Source organism: Vicugna pacos, chromosome X (genome assembly GCF_048564905.1).
Source record: "Vicugna pacos chromosome X, VicPac4, whole genome shotgun sequence".
In the NCBI taxonomy this organism is placed as follows: Eukaryota; Metazoa; Chordata; class Mammalia; order Artiodactyla; family Camelidae; genus Vicugna; species Vicugna pacos.
The window spans coordinates 95,535,936-95,556,659 of NC_133023.1; the positions used below are offsets into that span (position 1 = coordinate 95,535,936).

Below are 20,724 nucleotides of genomic sequence, written 5' to 3' on the forward strand. Positions count from 1 at the left end.
AATTTTCTATTCTTTCCATTTTTAACTTTTAGAAACGGGAGGGGGACCTCAGCATGCACGAGGTCCTGGGTGCAATCCCCAGAACCTCTATTTAAAAAAAAAAATTAAAAACGGGAAACAGGTGCTCTAGCTTGGCATAAAGAAAGTGGTTAACACTGTATTAGGAGATACTCAGCTTTCCTTTTAGCCTTATTTTCATCCACTAAAGAGTCATTTCTAGGAGTAAAAGTCAGCTCTAAATATAGACTGTTAGATATTCAAGCTATCTAAAATAAATTTTTAAAGATTCATCCATTCTTTACCCAATCAATAAATATTTACTGAACACCTGGTATCTGCCAGGCACTAATACATAAATTTATTTTAAGATAAGAAATCAAAAGGATACTATATAAAATCTAGCAAATAAAGAAGCCACCCACAGGTATGCCAACTATCAAAACATTGTCTTTCATTCCGTTCTCTTTCCTTGAAATTGATTTTTTAATCCCCAATCAAGATTTTCCCCCAGTCCATAACACATTCCCAAACACCAACATATCTTCAAAGAATGCAAACTGGTTATATTACAGCACAAATGCTTATTTACACTATTACAACATATATTTCCCCAAAGAAGTGGTAAAATTTCTTTTTGTTGGTAAAATACCACATTCTCTTGGTTTGGATACATTTCACAGAAATTATTAAGGAAAGGAGCCCCGGTTTGTTGGAAACCTAGCCATGAAGAGCAGACAAATTACAAGATGGAATGTTCCTTAGTGTTCAGGCCTGCTTCACAGGCGGGGCTTTTCAGAAAAGATGTTAAGAGCCTGACACCTTAAAGATGCCTCTTAAAATAATGTCCATGCTTCCAAAAGGTAGGGAAACCTGTACATTGCCGTCTGGGGGAGACAAGTTCTTATAACACTTTCACCCATTGCTTTGCAAATGGCTGCATTTCATCTCACCTTAATTTAATTCCTTCTTTTCCCTACTGCCTTATCCAATCCCTCAATTGACATGTCTGATCTCTGTAATAATATTCAAGTCCCCAAGAAAGTATAAAGCTGGGATTTTACTCTATTTGTCTAAGCAGAACTTAATTAGGAAGGTAAATCTTCTGCCAAGAAGTCAAACAGAAATGATGCATATGTCATCTTGGATGATCCACATCTCTGAACCCACATGCCCCTCGGTGTGGTAGGGTCCAGTTCGCCAAGGTAGGACAAAGCCGGGAGCTAATTAGACAGATGTCTGGTGTCATATGTCTTTCTTCCAGATGACAAGAGAAGTGGCAATGCCAACGCTGAAACACAGAGATGGTGCAGCTTCTGGACTGAGCGGACATACACCCCTCCTTCATTTGCAATTCAAAGGCCAGACCTGGCACCGCCTTTCAATACCAAACCCCAAGTCAGCAGCACCCAGGGCTCTGCATACTTAGGCTGTGCTGGCAACGTCTTCACCGCTCAAGACGGGTCCGTGGGGACCACCTCAGTGATAACATAGGACCAAATTAGAATGGGGCTGGCGTAGGGGAGAGCTGGCCAAGACTGTGTGGTTTTAATAAAGGGCTATATTGTGCTCTGTTGCCTTCAGAAACAGCCTGGATTAGAATCAACATTAAAACCAAATTAGAGTGAGTTAGATTTAAAATAAGATAACTTTGAAATCTCGCATCGGGAGATTCAATTGACCAAAATTTCTAACGAAATGCCTTCCTTTTGGTATTATCAGTATACATTCAACCCAATTCAGAAACTAAATGTTTCCTTTTTAATTATTACATACTATGCAGTTTTTTTTTTGTATAGAGGCAATTGATTTTTATTTTCCCCCCTCAACTATGCCCAATTCAACAGGTTTATTACTTATTTCCTAGGGGCAAGGGGGCAAGTTTTTGTCAGTCATCACCAAAAATAAAAAACCATTTGTTGAATTGTTTAACTAAAACAAGAAGCATCTTGCTCTGGGGTGGATTTTTAAATTTCAAGCAATGGTAATTAGAAAATGAATACATGTGCTTTCAAAGATACACAGTGAAACTATTCCATCCAGGTAAACATGAGAAATGGAAAAGACCCCTTTTACACACTCTGCTAGTTTAGACATCGACTAGAAAAGGGTGAAGAGCTTTCCTGATTTTTCAATTCCAAGAGGAATCCATCCAAACTGTTTCTATTATTAGCTCACAAAATGGTAGCTAAAGAAGTTACTGTGGTTAACAACTGAATAATTCATAGTCTCTGAAGAATTTGGTTGCTTTGTCTTCTCCAGTTCCTCTTTAGAACTGGATCCCCAAACATATTTCCAGTCCTGAGTTGTCACAAAGGAAACCGTGTACAAATTCTTTTCAGCAGTTAAAAATTGGCCACGCAAAGCACTGAGAACAGCAGTAAGACAATCAGTTGGAAACTTAACATGGATTTTCATAACCAGTTCATAAAACTCTTAAGATTACACATCTATTGTCAGAAACTAAAGATTCCAGTCTCCAATCCATGGATATCATTGGGCTATAATATCACAGAAATTTAAACTGTCTTTATGCAGTCTTTCCAATAATCTATGTAAACAATGGAAATACGACATACAAATAATTTTAAACATATTTCAACACTCTGTAAATTCAAATACCTTCTATGATGCGAGGCACTCAGAATTTCAAGTCCAGAAGAAGGAAAAAAAAAAACCTTCAATTAATGAGTGAAAGATGCTAACAATGTGGACAGGATTAATTTCTGCTGTTCAACATGAGAGCAGAGGTCAAGCCTGCCATCATTCTTCATCTAAAATTCCCAGAAACGTTCAACTTTGTTATGTCTTTGGAAGAGAGATGTTAAGTATTAGAAAATATGTGCCAATTTTAACCTTCGACTTTATTTTGTAAAAATGTTTTTCCAATAACAAGCAGTCTGCCAAATAAAGCCCAAAACTGAGAAACAAGACGTCTGGATTTTTTTTTTTCTGATTTAAAGTTTCATCCCCGTCTAAATTCTCAATGTAACTAGTGTAAAGCTTCAGAACCCCTGGAGAAGACATCATTCCACAGAGCCCACAGTTTACCCTCTCCTATACCCATGGTTTTTTTTTTTTCTAATGTTCAGATTTCTAATGGAAATCTTTCTATAAAGCATGACTCACTTCTTAAATGGAGTTTGCTTAACATAGCTGCTAACAAAAGAGGTGTCCCTTTTTTGATAATGCACTGTTATCGCTTGTGAACATCAGCCTACTGAGATATATTAAAATTCCAGTTAGGAACTAGCTTTTACTGAGAGTTTACTCAGTGCCAGGCACTGGGGCTAAATGCTTCATTCGCCTTCTCTCATTTAATGCTAAAAGGTAGCATATATCTAATTAGCATATACCCAATAACAACATGGTAGTATATACTGAATATCACCTACCACCACCACCAAGGAAATTAGCATATACCTAATAAGTGGCTACCTCTGGTCAGTTCAAGTCCAAAGTTCAAGCTCCTGGCCACTGCACTACCCTACTCTATTACTCCTCAAGAACAAAGGTTCCCTGAGCAGAAATCAGACCCAGACCTAGGCAGAGAGGCACAAATTCTAGCCAGTAGACCACACAGCATGTGTAGGGTTGACCCCACACCAAAAGGGCCCAGATGGTTATGTGTTTGGCAGTCTGCTTTTTATAGTTTTTGTCCCCTGTTGATTTCATTGCTTGCATGTTACACACAGATATATACTCTTCCTGCCCATTGTCAGCACGTCTAATCTAGAGCTACCCTCTTCTCCCTTTATCGCTACTTTCTATTTAGATGCTGTTTTCCAGTTTACAAAGTGCTTCCACATACCTTATCTCATCTAATCTAATTTGCTGTTACTAATCAGTTTGGGGACTCACAACCAGATTACCCATAATTCCAACAGGCTTGGATAAATAAAAGTAATTAGGCTGTGAGTGAGGGCCGGAGGCAGCCTCCTAGGAATAACGTGCACAAGTCTAAGCACACAGATGGGGCATCCCTTCTGCAGCCCAGAACTTCTCCGACCATTCCGTCATTCCATCAATCATTCACTTAATAAACATTTCCTGAGCACCTGCTCTGTGCCACGTTCTGTCCTGAGTGCTGGCATTATAAGGATGGTCAAGTTCTGGTTCCTGTCTTTGAGAAGCTCCAAGACTAGCAGAGAGATACAGGAGTCCACAGACGATCATGGGGAGAGGAGGCAGGCAGCAGAAAGGTAGCTTGGCACAAGGGATTATGGGAAAATGGATGCTAGCTGCCCAATCCAGCAGAGAAGATTTTCTAGAAGATCCGAGGCTTAGGGGGAGGCTGGTAACATTAGAACCACCAAATAATAAGACTCGGCCACTTTGGAAAAGTTTGGGGCAGTCTGTAAAACTTTGGGCACTCAAGCCAAACATATACATACCCTGTGGCCCACCAGTCTCATTTCTATGTATAAACCCAGCCGAAATGTGCCCCAGAAGACATGCACAAGGATATTCATAGTAGCATTGTACTCAGCAACCCCAAACTGGAGACAACCCAGATGTACATCAACAGGTGAATGGATAAACCAAATAGGGGACACCCACATGACGGAATGTTACTAGCAATAACAAAGAAGGAATGACTAATATCCACAACAGCATGGGTGACTTGTACAAACATTACCCTGAGTGAAAGAAACCATATACAAATGGGTATGTAATGTATGATTCCACTCATATAAAGTACTCAAACAGAAAAATACAAATCTATTGTCTTAGAAGTCAGGGCAGTGGTGCCTACTGGTGAGGGGTAGTGACTGGGAAGGAACACAAGTTGGGGGGTGGCTTTTGAATGCTGACAACCGTGTGATTCTGAATCAGTGGGCTGATGATACGCCTGTGTTCAATTTGTAAGGTTTCATCAAACTCTATCCTTAGGATCTGTGCAGTTTTCTGAATGCATGCTACACGTCAATGTAAAGTTTATTTAAACATTAAAAAAAGGAAGAAGAAATCCCAAAGCTTGGGTTTCACTGCAGACCGATTAACCCAAAAGCTCAGTGCAGGGAGACCCCCTCATCTATATTTTTTAAAAACAGCCCCAGGCCTGTGTGAAAACCAAGGCTAAGTGTTCTTGTATTTAGCAATAGCTCCTTGGGGCGACAGCCTGGCATGTGGCAAGGGGAACAAGTTCTGAAGTAAGGTACATCAGGGGTTACATTCTGGCTCTGTTTTGCATTGGCATTGTGTGGCGTTTGTCTGGATCACGCCCAAACCTCAGTTTCCACCACTGTATAATGGGCACAGTATCACCTTCCTCCCAAGATCGTTGAGAGGATTAAATCAAATAATACCCATAAAGGACCTAGTACAATCCCTAGAACATAGTAGGGTGCTTCAGAAATGGAAGGTACTCGATTCCTTTTCCTCCTTTGCATCTAAGTTCCTAAGTCTCACCCCAGTGATGAGCAGATTGCTGTCAACGAACAAAACTCGCAGTCTCCGATTTCTCCTCCTGAATGAGTTTCTTTGTAAAGACCAAAGTAATATTATACCTGGGCTAGTGAGGTCAAATGAATATTGGACATTTCTGGGCCCTAATTGCTCACTCTGTTCAGCACCTGCTACCTCTGAAGATGAACGAAGAGGAGGCAGACAGTAAATAAATCCAAACCACAGACCCTCCTTTGGAAAGTTTTGCTCCTGTCCTCACCCCTAAGAACAGTGCCAGCCCTGTGCGAGCAAAGACAAAGCTAGGATGTGAGCTGGCAAAAAGAAAAGAAAAAAACAGTAGTTTGGAAGACATACCATCCACAAAATGTGCCAAATGAGACACTTTTGTACCAAATGTCATGTTTTCATAAAAACAAACAAAATAGAATCCTGGGCTGAGGGCGGGAGATTCAGGTGAGTGTTCTGATGATAGCCCTGGTCGGCTGTATGACTTTGGTTAACTCAACTTTTCTGTTTCTCTGGCAAATGAAAGTAGTGCCATCTCTCCTCCATCCTTTACAAGGGCACAGTGAGTTTCAGACAAGATAAATAGAAAGCTTTCCCCAAAAATGAAGCAGTAAAGAAACGCAAGATGAGAATTCTAGGCTGGAAATTTACTTTGTTCCAAACTCCGATCACCAACCACCACCCTCCCTCCCCAAGACTGAGAACTCTGATATTAACTGCTCCAAGTGCACCCAGGGACTACACCAGCCTGAAGCTCGCTTATGTAAGAAGAGACTGCAGCACTGCCTGGCATGTAGCATAATACTTTGCTTAAGAGAAATCCTTGGAAATGTCTCAGCTGAAGTACAAGGGCAGGCCCAGGCCTTACGTATTAGAGACAGGAGCTCTCAGTCACGGAACACCAGAACTGTGGCTGGAGCAAATGATGTCATCGGAGCTCCTCTTACCACGGTCAATGTCAAAATTGAGATAGGAAGTTCAAGGACAAATTGTGGGGTTCCCAGGAAAATAAAAGTTAGAAAAGCAGTTGGACCCTGGAATCTTGCTTTAAGCATTGTATCATATTCTGTAATGGTTTTTGGTTTATGTGAAGCTTTTCTTGACCAAAAAAAAATACATAGTTACATAGAAAAATACATTCCTTTACTCTATTTTTACATTAAGAAAAAAAATCATGTGAGTCACCCCTATATCCAGAAACAATAACAAACCAGTAATAAAGATATTAAGATTTTCGAAGAGACAGAGATAAACTTAAGGGCTCTCCACTCTAGAGCTGAGACATGAAATCGCTCAAATACCTGTTGGGTTCCTAAATAACTAGAAAATGAAAACTCGAAATTAACCACGGGTACGTTGGAACGCCTTGTAGATACAGGACTTTTCCCATCCACAAACCATTCCTGCGACAGACCTGTGTACTCAAAGCCGAAAATATTCCCAAATGTACCGATGCCGGAGACTGGGGTGGGGGGGATCAAATTAGTATCAAAAAATAGTACTGTTGACTCCCGTCCTGGTTCCTAGGGAAAGAAGGAATCCGGTCTGATGCAAACCTCGCGGCCAGAGCCGGACAACTCGCCCCTAAGTTTGGCGCGTCCCCGCTCTGCGCCCTCGGCCCCCGCCCCCGCTCCCTGCACCCGGGATCGCAGAGCACAGCGAGGCCCTGGCGGAGAACGGACCCCGCGGCTGGGGCTGGAAGCCACGGCCCGGGGAAGAAGGGCGGTTCCTCTCCCGCGGGGATCCCTCGGCCCCACCCGAGGCCCTCACGCGCCCCCCTTCCCCTGACCCCTCGCCCCCGGGCAGATCACCTGGCTCGGCCGCTGCCCGCTGGTCCTCCGGCTGCTCGCTCGCTCGCTCCTGCCGCGCCGCCGCCGCCTCCTCCTGGAAGCCGCTCGCCCTCCCGAGTCACGGGGCCGGGGAGCGGGCGGCCGAGCCCTGGCCAAGGCTGCGGGAGCCGTTCAACCCCGCCGGAGCCGGGACCCTGCCCCGAGCGCGGCCGCCACCAGGGCGAAACTGGAGAGCAGAGCTCGCACGGGCGGGGAGGGGCGGCTGCAACTTTGCTGCTGGACGCGGGCGAGGAGGGGGCGCCCGTCTCCAAACTCCGTGCAGCGCCCGCAACCTCTCCAGTCCAGGGATTTTTTTTTAATGCCTTTTCTTTTCAACCTAAAGGAAAGCCAGATTCTTGCTCTCAAGTTCTAGTTTCCAGAGCGGCCGGGCCACCCAGCGGGCGGAGGATCGCGGGGCCGAAAGCGGGGTGCGAGAGGCGCGCCCCGCTGGGTGCGCTGGCGGCGAGCCGGCCGAGGGCGCGCGGGGCGGCGGCGGGGCGGGCAGCGGCTGCCCGGCGAAGCTGCCTTGGCGGCCGCTCCGGACCCCGCTCAGTACCGCGCGGGCCCCCTCCAGCCCGGAGCCAGAGCCCGGGGAGGGAGAGCGGCCTGGAGGGACGGGCCGGCGGCGGGGAAGCAGTGACCCGGACCTGGATTGCCGAAGTAGGAACTGGAAGTGACAGCGGCGCAGGGCAGAGCAGCAGCAGCAGCAGCAGCAGCAGCAGCAGCAGCAGCAGCAGCAGCAGCAGCAGCAGCAGCAGCAGCAGCAGCAGCAGCAGCAGCCGCTGCCGCCGCCGCCCGGGTAGCCGTGGCAGCAGCAGCAGCCGCGGAGCAGCGGCGGCGGCCACACTGCGCATGTGGCCGCCACCCGGCTCGGCCCCGAGCCCAGGGCCGCCGCCGCCTAGCCTGCGGCGGGCCACCGCCAGAGCCTCGGGCGGAATCCCGGCCTCGCCGAGCAGCCTCGCCCGGTGGGCCTCTTCCTCCTCCTGCCCCGGACGCAGCTCGGACCTCCCAGGCTCTCTGCTGAGGGGCTGAGACACCCCAGCAAGAAAGCGCTCTCCAGGGGCCCTACACATCCCTCCCTTCCCCGAACTATCCTGGATGCCCTTCCCGGACTCTCTGACAGCAGGCCCCACATCAGATAGTCTCTCTGAGGGTGAATGAAAAGCTTTGTGACTGATGGGAAATATTTACGACCTTACTTGAAGTCCAGTTTTTACAGAAAGACAATGCAGTCGGTAGATTAGGATAGCCAGAGTCATGGGTGTCATTTAATGGAACTCACGGAAATTCCAGTAGAAGTGTCAGACTGGCTCAACAGGAAAAGAAAAAAAAAAAGGACCAAAAACTTACCAAATCCTCTTTAGTCTTCGCACTAGCTCAAATTGAGCAGCTAAATATACAAAGCTTTCCCCAGCGGAAACTGATGGAAACGGGCCAGTTAAAAACAGTGTCCAACAGTGAGGCATTACCAATCCTTACTCTAGTCTCTTCATTTTACGAATGAGTCAACCGAGGCCTAGAGAAGAGGACTCTGACTTCCCTGGGAGAAAGTGGCGGGTTCAGGGTCTGAAGGAAGGTCTCCTGATACCCATGGCAGCTACTGCTTGGTTGCCTGGCCTTATGCCTCACTGCTCCAGGGACGTTTTGCTCTCCTCGAGCTGGGAGATTTAGCCTTGACTCCCGATCATTAGTAGAGCTGCCTTCCTTCTAGAACTACTTCCTTGCAGAGCAGCCCCTGGGAAATGGCAAATCGTCCATCCCACAGGCCCCACTTTGTGGGGGGCACCCATGCTGTTTCAGTGACAAGGCAGATGGAGTGACTCAGGGAGACAGGAGGCTGTGAGCGGGTGGGGGCAACGAAAAAGTCGTACTGATACCAGTTGGTGAGAGAGAAAGAAAGAGAGAAGGAGGAGGAGCAGGAGAAGAAAAAGGGGCAGGAAGAGGAGGAAGAGGTGAGAAAGAGAAAGAGAAAAAGAAGTACTAACTGAGCCTCATCCACATTCAGTAAAATCAGCCACAAACAAAACATCTTTTTACAAAGTAGGTTTGGCCCAGGAGCAGAATAGGAGCTGGCAGGGTATGCCTGGCAATAGGTTGCTCGTAAGAGTGGCACATGATGAAGCAGCAGTACCTGCTGCGGATGAGGCGAAGAGGCAGGGGGAAAGCCTGGCTGAAAGGAAAGCCACAAGACTAGAGCTGGGACAGACCGGTCATTCATGGGGCTGGAGCCAGGACAACACTGTCAGAGGGGTACCGCCCAGGCCACTCTCAACGGATCACAAGAACTGTATCCCTGACTCGCACCAAGTTCAAAGGCAGAACAAAGACAAAACTACCATTATGAGAATAATGTTGTCAAGGGACTAGCTGGTCACGTCAGTGACACTCCACCTAGACATGAGGATTTTCCCATACATTCTGGAAAATTTTCTCTTGAGGCCTGAGTGTCTTCCCTGCCCTCTCCATTCTGTAAATAAGTAAGAAAGATGTATCTGGTTCACAGAAAAGGAAATACATAATGAACTATAAAGGGATGAGAGATGCCCAACTCACTAGGAATCATGAAGTTCAAATTATAGCAATAAATGAAATACCATTTTCACCCAACATTTTAGCAAACATTAAAGATAGGTAATATCCAGGGCCACCAGGGACATGAGGAAGAAGGCACTTTCTACATTACTGGTGGGAGTGTAACGTCATAGAGCATTTTTGGAGGGGAATTCAAAAGTATCAAATTTTGACACAGTAACTCCATTTCTATGAAGAAAGATACTTCCAGAATAATCACAGATGTGTCCAAATCTCTGCATATACAACATGACCCACTGGTATTTACCCCAGGAATGCAAGATTGATTTAACATATGAAAATTAATCAATGTAATACAATATATCAGTATAATAAAGGACAAAATCAACGATCATCTTAACAGATGCAGAAAAAGCATTTGACAAAATCTGGTACCCTTTCAAAAACACTCAAAAGCTAGGAAGAGAAGGGAACTCCTTCAACCTGACAAAGAGCATCTATTAAAACCCACAACTAACATGATACTTAATGGTGAAAGATTGAAGGCTTCACCTTAAGATCAAAAATAAGACTAGGGTGTCCACCCTTATCACTTCTATTCAACACTGTACTGAAGGTTCTAGCCAGGCAAATTAGTCAAGAAAGTGAAATAAAAAGCATCCAGATTGGAAAGGAAGAAGTAAAAGTATCTCTCTGCACAGATGACATGACCTTATACAAGAAAACCACATAGAGTCCAAAAAGTATTGGAACTAATGAACAAATTAAACAAAGCTGAAGGACACGCGATCAAGATACAAACATCTGTCGTATTTATATATGCTTGCAATGAACAATCCAAATATGAAATTAAAGAAAACAATTCCATTTGCAATAGTATCAAAAGGAATAAAGTACTTTGAAATAAAATGAACCAAGGAGGTAAAAGGCATGTACACAGAAAATGACAAAACATTGCTGAATGAAATTTTAAAGACCCCAAATCAATGGAAAGACACCCTGTGTTTACGGTTCCAAAGACTTAATATTGTTCAGATGATGAGATTCCCCAAAGCAATATACAGACTGAACACAATCCCTATCCAAATTCCGACTGACTTTTTTTCAGAAATGGACAGGCTGATCTTAAAATGCATATGGGCACACAAGGGATCCAGAATAGACAAAATGATTTTGAAAATGAAGACCAGTGTTGGAAGACGCATGCTTTTCAATTTGAAAACTTCCTACAGATCTACATTAATCAGTTCAGTGGGGAAAAGCATTGTCTTTTCAGCCAATAGTGTTGAGCCAACTGGATATCCACAAGCAAAAGAATGAATTCAGACCCTACCTCACACCATATACAAAAATTAATTCAAAATGGATCAAAGAACTAAATATAACAGGTAAAACTTTAACATCCTTAGAAGAAAACATATGAGTAAATCTTCATGACCTTGCATTAGGCAAGCAACAAAAGAAAAAAAAGATGAATTTGACTTCATTAAAATTTAAAAATTTTAGTGTTTCAAAAGATACTATCATCAAAATACCAATGACATTTTTCACAGAACTGGAACAAATAATTTTAAAATTTGTATGGAAACACAAAGACCCTGAATAGTCAAAACAATCTTGAGAAAGGACAGAGCTGGAGGAATCACACTCTCTGATTTCAGGCTATGCTGCAAAGCTACAGTCATCAAAACAGTACGGTACTGGCACAAAAACAGACACATAGAGCAATGGAACAGAATAGAGAGCCCAGAAATAAGCCCATACACTTATGGTCAATTCATCTATGACAAAGGAGGTGAGAATAAGCAATGGAAAAAAGATGTATCCTCAATAAGTGGTGCTGCGGAAACTGGACAGCTACATGTAAAAGAATGAGATTAGAAAATTTCTAACATCATATACAAAAAGAAACTCAAAATGGATTAAAGATGTGAATGTCAGACCGGATACTGTAAGAGTCCTAGAGGAAAACATAGGCAGAACGCTCTTTTGGCATAAATCACAGCAACTGGTGTGTGTGTGGGGGGGTGTCTATCTCCTAAAGCAAAGGAAATAAAAGCAAAAATAAACAAATGGGATCTCATTAAACTTAAAAGCTTTTGCAGAGCAAAGGAAACCATGGACAAAATGAAAAGACAATCTATTGAATAGGAGAAAATATTTGCAAATGATATGACCAATAAGGAGTTAATATCCAGCATATATAAACAGCTCATACAACTCAATATCAAAACAAACAACCCAATTAAAAAACAGGCAGAAGAACTGAATAGACATTTCTCCAAAGAGGAAATGCAGATGGCCAACAGGCACATGAAAAGATGTTCAACATCACTAATCATCAGGGAAATGTAAACCGAAGCCACAATGAGATATCACCTCACACCTGTCAGAATGGCCATCATCAAAAGGCACACAAATAACAAATGCTGGCGAAGATGTGGAGAAAAGGGAATCCTTGTACACTGTCGGTGGGAATGTAAATTGGTGCAGCCATTGTGGAAAATAGCATGGAGGTTTCTCAAAAAAGTAAAAGTAGAACTACCATATGACCCAGTAATTCTACTCCTGGGTATATATCTGAAAAAGACAAAAACACTATTTTGAAAAGATTCATGCACCCCCATGTTTATAGCAGCATTATTTACAATTGCCAAGGTATGGAAGCAACCTAAGTGTCCATCAATAGATGAATGGATAAAGATGTTTTAGATATAGATATAGATATATAAATATAATGGAAAATTACTCAGCCATAAAAAGAATGAAATTTTTCCATTTGTAGCAACATGGATGGACTTGGAGGGCACTATGCTAAGTGAAATAAGTCAGACAGAGAAAGGCAAATACTGTATGATATCACTTATATGTGGAATCTAAAAAATACAACGAACTAGTGAATAAAACGAAAAAGACACAGACTCATAGATATAGAGAACAAACTAGTGGTTACCAGTGGAGAGAGGGGAGGAGGGGGGACAGTAAAGGGGTAGAGGGAAAAAGAGGGTTATCCTGGGATTATTATGAAATCATGTGTGTGAAACTCTTGAGAACTGCAAAGCACGATAGAATTTAAAGACTCTTTCATTCAATAAAAAAATTTAAAATTAAATTTTAAAAAAGAAAAAGGGGAAATATTAAAAAAATATATACTATGAAAGTTTGGGAGGGGCTTCAGAGACACCTTTGTCTCCCAGGTGTCTCAGCAGACTTCCCTGACCAGCTGCTAGCTGTGTGATCCTGTAGAGACCCTAGGACACTAGAGCCATATGAGAACACAGAGATGGAGGTCACTTGGAAAGGCCAACTGGCCACCCAGAGGGTCAGAAAGCAGCAGCTCTTTAATGTGGTCACCACGCCCCACAGCCAACACTCAGCACTGTCAGTGTGCTGCTGTGTCCCCGACTTCATTTTTTCTACACTTCCAAACTGACCATTTCAAGCTGGCACTCTTTCTTTATATAAAATAATAGTGTGTTCTTGGCGATAATCAAGCCCTGCTCTTCTTGCTTTTTCTACATTATCAGTTTTCTAGCATCAACAAAAATGTATAAAGCATGTCCTATACTAGGCACTGCGCTAGGTACTTTAGGCCTGAGAGATACTCTATCAAAAGTGACAAGATATGGAAACAACCTAAATGCCCATCAAAGGATGAATGGATAAAAACAAAGATGTGATATAAGATGGCTAACAGGCACATGAATAGATGCTCAACATCACTAATTAGAGAAATGCAAATCAGAACCACAGTGAGGTACCACTTCACACCGGTCAGAATGGCCACCATCAAAAAGTCTACAAATAATAAATGCTGGAGAGGGTGTGGAGAAAAGGGACCACGCCTACACTGTTGATGGGAATGTGAATTGGTGTATGCACTATGGAGAACAGTATGGAGGTTCCTTAAAAAAACTAAGAGTTACCATGTGATCCAGCAACCCTACTCCTGGGCATATATCCGGAAAAGACAAAGGCTCTAATTCAAAAAGATACAAATATTACAAGTGAACTTACTTACAAAACAGAAACAGACTCACAGACATAGAAAACAAACACATGCTTACCAAAGGGGAAGGGGCAGGGAGAGGTATAAATTGGGGGTATGGGATTAGCAATACACAGTATATTAGATAAAATAGATAAATAACAAGGTCCTACTGTATAGCACAGGGAACTATATTCAATATCTTATAATAAACTATAATGGAAAAGAATCGAAAAAGAAGAATATATATATATATATATATATATATATATACACACACACACACACATACATATATAGAATATATGTATAAAAAACCAAATCACTTTGCTGTACACCTGAAGATAACACAACATTTTAAATCAACTATGCTTCAACTTAAAAAAAAAGATGTGGTATACACACACAATGGAGTATTATTTGGTCATGAGAAAAGAGGACATTCTGCCATTTGGGGCAAAAGGGATGGACCTTGAGCACATTATGCTAAGTGAGATAAGTCCGACAGAGAAAGGCAAACACTGCAGGATCTCATATATGGAATCTAAAAAAATCAAAGTCATAAAAAACAGAGGGTCAAATGGTGGTTGCCACGGGGTGGGATGTGGGGGGACAAAAACTGACGTTGTTCAAGGTTACAAATTTTCAACAAGTAGTAAATATGCCTTAGTGACCTAAAGCCCACTCCAGTGAACACAGACAATACTCTACTGTGCTTACGTGATGTGGTAAGTGTCACAATCATATTACAATATCTGACTGGATCAAAGTAACACATTGTACACCTTACATTTACACAATTTTATATATAGTGCATATATTCCATTTTAAAATAATTTTTTAATTTGCAAATATTTGTGTTTAGGTCTGTCTCCTAGCTACCTGGGATCTTGAGACCGGATGGGCAGTATTCTTGAGTGCTGGGTGCACCCCAGCTCAGCTGTCAGTCCCATCCCTTATATAGTGACCTTATGAGAACCTGAAGATGAGCGCTACACACCCATCACAGGTATAATGTTGCAGACAGCACTACCTAGAGCGAGCAGCTATTGGGCTGATCTTATGTGCAGTGACATATTAAGTGCCTTAAATGCATTATCTCATTTGATCCTTAAAACAATCCTATACAGTGGATATTATTAATATCTCCATTATATAGATGAGAAAACTGGAGTGGAGAAAGGTCAAGTAACTTTTTCCAGAGGCACACAGTCAGTAAATGACCAAGCCAAGACTCTGACCCAAGTCTGTCTGTCAAACTGGAGAAGGTATGTGCTTAACCAGGGTGCCAGCTATGCCCTCCTTACAATATTCATCTGATGTTCAGATTATCAAAAGAGATAAAAATACGCCTGGTGCCTTTCAGTTAAGAAATGAAAATTATGTTCTACTTTTTTCAAGAGCTTTGTATCCAAAGTGGATACAAATATTTTAAGCATGAGCGCTTAAGGGAGTAAGCATTTAGTTATCAGAAAAATCCACTTCTGTGAAACGACTCATTCTCCAACAATGCCAGACCCAGGAGGTGTTTCTGTATCACCTAGTATTCTTAGAGCTGTAAAGAAGCTCAGTATACCTTCTGGCAGCTTCAGAGTGCAGAAATCATTGGCAACCTCACCATATTTTTATTTGACAAATAAAAAAATACCATGACCTGTTCATAACAGACATCATTCCATCAGGGGTACAGAGTGGTCTCAAGTTACACTTACCTCAAAAGCCACATACACCCATGTGTCCATACTGTGCACACACACACACACACACACACACAGAGCTAAAATTAGGCAACAGGGAAACCTGGAATAAAATATTCTGAAACCAGCGTGGCCTGATGCTATGGCTAACTTTTGGAAAAATTCTGAAGGAAGCAAAGTTTCTCTGGGGCAAAGGTACTTGTACTGCCACTCCTAAATAGCTAACCCTCGGAGAAGACTTACTGTGAGCCATGTCCTCTTCCAGGGACATGAATTCACTGAAATCTCATGCCAATCCTATGAGACAAGTGCTGCTCTTATTCCCATTTTACAGGTGGGGAGACTGAGGCATAGAGGCATCCTTAAGTAACATGCTCAAGGTCACAAAGCTTACTAGAGAGAGAAAACTGAGATTTGAACCTACGCAGTCTAACACCAGAGTCCAGGATCAAATCACTACTAATACTTCTCCACAAATAAGACCATTAACGCATCTCTACACTTCTTATGTCCTTGGTCCTGTGCTGAACGTTCTCCATACGTTACCATATAGATCCTAGGACATTGGAGCTCTTAGCTCTAAATTATTATGCAGTATCTCGTTGGATCCTTCAAACGACCCCCTGAAGTAGCTATTATTGTATCCATTTTACAGATTAAAACACTGAGGCTCAAAGACATTAAATAATTCGACACATGGGTGAAAGTCTCAGCTCCTTCTCAGCAACACCCCCTATACATACTGTAAGGCTCCGTATAACATAAAATAGTGCAACATAATTTAACATACAATGTGTACCCCAGGGCCAGGTTCTCTCGGCTCTTTAAGGCCTCTGCTGTAAAGTGTTCATAGGAAAAAGTGAGAAAAATCTTCCCACTCTTCCCAGTTTGGGGTAATCAGAGGGAATCCCCTCTGCAGCAGCCGGTGGCCCACTTTTGCTACCACTTAGTACGGACGCCACACAAGCTCTGGCACCGGAAGCCTGCCTTCAGGGCTTGGATGCTGTTTTTTAAAGGTATCATATTTTGAATTTTGCTTTTGTTTTGTTCTGGAACTGGTTTCTGGAAAAGACAAACTAGCAAGCCACAACTGGGGGCCACCGATCTTAACCGTGGATTCCAAAAGATGCCACTGTTTAACCGTGAAAATAAAGCAAGTACTTTGACTACAACACCGTCTTCATTAGCAGAATGAAACGAAGACAAAGATGACAAGGAAGGCAACCTGGGTGGGCTCACCTCCACTTGAAGGGCTGCACATCCTTTCAGGAAGTCGTTGATGTTGCTGGTACAGTCGGCTTCGGTTTGGGGCTCCAGACAGTACTAGAGAAACATAGTCAAATGTCACTTGGAGACTGTCACCCCATGCCAGGCATACCGTATTCATCCTGCGCTTTTAACTAGATGAGGCAGGCTTTTTAAGGCAGAGGCAACGTTGCTATCTCCAGGAAGAGAAATTAACCGCTGAAGGAAGTGATGCAAAAATCTAAACGGTCGGTCTTGTTTCAAATGTCACCAAACCCTTAGTCCTAAGCCATCTCTACTTACAAACTTTTTCTCCTGCTTTCTGCCAAAGCCTGGTGATAGCAAATTAGAGAGCCCCAGACAACTTTTTTTTAATCTTGGTTCCTGCTCTCAACCTATTACCTCCCTCCGTCCTCCTCATGATAATTTATTAAAAATTATATTTCCCCCTTTGCTGTTCTCTACATTTGATCACATTTCTCAACAATTTCCCACCTTTTCATCACTGTTTTTTAAGTTTGAGACGTTATAAGTAAATCACTTTGTTCAAGAAGAATACAAACTGACTCAAGGCGGCAAGAGACACCTACTCCCAGTCAAAGTCCCGGCTGACCTTAAGAAAATAATTATAGGGCACTGCCGTTACACTTACAAAAAGTGCCCACTTTAGAAATTATCCATCCTCATGATCATGGGTTTCCAACATTCAAAATTTTGACTTTTTGGAAGAGAGTAAGGTTAGTTTCACTTTGAACACACGTTGCATTCGAAACATACGTTTGGCTTCTATTGTTTTCACAAACCTGATGTGACACGTTGGATTTTCTCTCCTGGTTGCTAAATAACCTCTCTTTCCTCCGCCTCCTTATTTCTTTGAGAAGAAAATCTACATTGATTTTAGCCAAATTGTCAGTAAGCACCATCAATCTCTGTTAGAAATCGTCCTGTTAGTCCACAGGCTCTTTGGACCCTAAGTTCAAAACACGTCCTCGGTACCCGGGGAGGTGTAACAGGCATCCATCTCTATGACAGAGCAAGCTTGTGACACGGGCGTTCTCCGTGTCCCCGGTACCAGCAGCATAACAGGCTTTTCGCGTACTAATATTTGGTGGCCAATTCCTAAAGGATAGCATTTCACTTTCTGACTTTTTCCAGCCACACACTCACACACACCAAAAGCAGCAAGAAAGAATATCTAAGTCTCAGAGATGAAAGTTGCAGTGTCCCTGTACTCTGGCAATTGGAAATCTCCAGAGTTAATGACTGCCGCTCCCTGGTGGTAAGCAAAGTTCCCTTACCTTTTCTACTGAGCCGGGCCTAAGTCTGTTGATGAGTTTGCATAGGACGACCCCATTTTTCAGTGAGGACTTCAAGAACTCCTCCGGATCACAGACGGTCTTTTTGGGGGAATCTAATACTCCCAAGGATATGAGCCATGTCACGATTCGCTCTTCGGGATTCATTACTGAGGCCGGTACCCGCCGAACAGCTCTCTGGGGCAGCCGCGAGGACTAAGCCACATCCGCGATTGCATCTGCTGTCGTCTTCCTTTTTATGAGTTCTCTTCTGGTGCTTGCAGAGCAAAGCTCTAAAACAACTTTTCTTAGACAAATCAGGGGATTTGAAAACTCCAGGTATCACACTCAAAGATGGGGAAATTGAATGGAAAAAAAATCCTGGATAACGCTGGATTTCTTTGTCAAAAATCTGCAAAACAAATTCATTAGGATAAAAAAGAAGAAGAAGAAGAAATACACACACACACACACACACACACACACACGCAAAAAGAAAAAAAAAAACCCCAACGGTGCAAGCAGCTGTAAGGGAAGGAAGTGAGGAGGATGCAGGGGAGGGAGAAGAGAGAAGGAAGCAAATGCTCCGGGGAACCAGAGGTGAGCCAGCACTTCAGGGGACCTTGGAAATGAGATACTCATGGGCCAGCCTGGGAAAACACTGTCAATAAATAGTCTAGCCCCAGTGAAGATCTGGCTTCTGTCAAGAGGAAGATGCCAACTGGCTCAGAGGTCAGACAGATCTGAGCCTCGTGGGGTGCTGTGCTGGCACAACAGGGCTCAGAGAAGGTAGGCTGGGATAATTCTTCCAAGCAATGGCCGGATGTCCTCATACGGTCTCACCAAGATGATGTGTCACAATCATGCCTTGCAAAACACATCGAGTGGCACGGTGACAGCATGCCAAGCAAATGAAGATGTGCCTGCTGTCAGCCATCGTTGTGTATACACACAAGCTAGAAGAATGGCATTTTACTCTGCAGCCGAAAAGCTATGTTTAGGGAAATAGGATAACATCTGACATCCTGTTTACTTGCATTCTTTAGCGATTCTTTTTCTGGACCTGGTTCCACTACACAATCCAGCTGCAGTACCCTCAGCAAAGGCTCAGACATAGTCACAGAAGAGGGTAAAAAGCACTTGAAAACAGAATTTTTGAGAACAAAAGAACACTTGTCCTCTGTCTACGCTACAGTCTGGAAGGTTGATGTTTCCCCAATAAGAAACACTTGGCCTTAAAAATGCTGGGAAAAAAATGGTCTATAACCAGAAATCTTCACTTTTCTCAAATGTTTTCAAAACCAGTTGAAATAGTCACATAATTAGGAAATTTCTGATAAGGCCAACTTTAACAATATAGCCTTGTATTGGCAAATTCACGGTACTCCCCATCACTGCTCCCTCCCCGTGCATGGGATCCTGCTAAGCCTCAGAATCCTTTTCAACACAGCTTTAGGGATCGACGACCAAATAATCAGCTTAAACATCACTGGACTGGTCTTCCAGACAGAAAATCAATAAGGCAACAGAGATACTGAATGACACAATAGAAGAGTTGGACTTTGTTGATATTTTTAGGACATTACATCCCCCAAAACAGAATGTACATTCTTTTCAAGCACTCATGGAACATTCTCTAGGATAGGCCACACACTTGGGCACAAAAGGAAATAAATAAAATAGAGATTAAGAAAACAATAGAAAAACATCAACCAAACCAAGAGCTGGTTTTTGAAAGAGTAAACAAAATTGACAAACCTCTGGCCAGGTTCACCAAGAAGAAAAGAGAGAGGGCACAAACAGACACAGTAAGAAATGAAAATGGAGAAATTACAACCAACACCACAGAAATACAAAAAATCATAAGAGAACACCAGAAACAACTATATGGCAATAGATTGGACAACTTAGAAGAAATAGACAACTTTCTAGAAACATGCAGTCCACCAAAACTGAATCAAGAAGAAATACATCATTTGAACAGACCAATCACTAGAAATGAAATAGAATCAGTAATAAAAAAAACCTCCTTACAAACAAAAGTCCAGGACCAGATGGTTTCACTGGGGAATTCTATGAAATATACAAAGAAGAGCTCATACCAATACTTCTCAAATTCTTCCAAAAGTAGTTTGGTGCAGCTGTTATGGAAAACAGTATGGAGATTCCTCAAAGAACTAAAAATAGACTTACCATATGATCCAGCAATCCCACTCCTGGGCATATATCCACAGGAAATCTTAATTCAAAAAGATACATGCATCCCAATGTTCACAGCAGCACTGTATACAATAGCCAAGACATGGAAACAACCTAAATGTCCATCAACAGATGGCTGGATAAAGAAGTTGTGGTATATTTATACAATGGAATACTACTCAGCCATAAAAAAGAACAAAACACTGCCATTTGCAGCAACATGGATGGTCTTGGAGAATGTCATTCTAAGTGAAGTAAGCCAGAAAGAGAAAGAAAAATACTATATGATATCACTCATATGTGGACTCTAATAAAAAAGACAAACGAACTTATTTACAAAACAGAAAGAGACTCACAGACATAGAAAACTAACTTGTGGTTACCAGGGGGGAAGGGATGGGAAGGGATAAATTGGGAATTCTAGATTTGCAGATACTAACTAATATATATAAAATAGGTAAACAACAAGTTCACACTGTATAGCACAGGGAACTATATTCAATATCTTGTAGTAACTTATGGTGAAA

General features: G+C 42.6%; 1 protein-coding gene across 4 annotated transcripts in view; it reads right to left on the reverse strand.

Annotated features, from left to right (window-relative positions):
• Positions 1-18,181, reverse strand: part of ARHGEF6 (Rac/Cdc42 guanine nucleotide exchange factor 6) — a 94,844-nt gene extending 76,663 nt beyond the window's left edge. For 3 of the 4 annotated variants that reach the window (XM_031671644.2, XM_031671641.2, XM_031671639.2), the window contains exons 1-2: positions 18,002-18,181; positions 16,698-16,781 (exon numbers count right to left, since the gene is read on the reverse strand). In XM_031671644.2, coding sequence (XP_031527504.1) covers positions 16,698-16,781; positions 18,002-18,166 — 249 coding nt within the window. In that variant the 5' untranslated portion in view covers positions 18,167-18,181. Of the gene's footprint in view, positions 1-7,223; positions 7,852-16,697; positions 16,782-18,001 lie in introns of those variants that run through there. The other variant, XM_006212151.4, reaches the window with a different exon arrangement.
• Between the last annotated feature and the right edge of the window lie 2,543 nt (positions 18,182-20,724).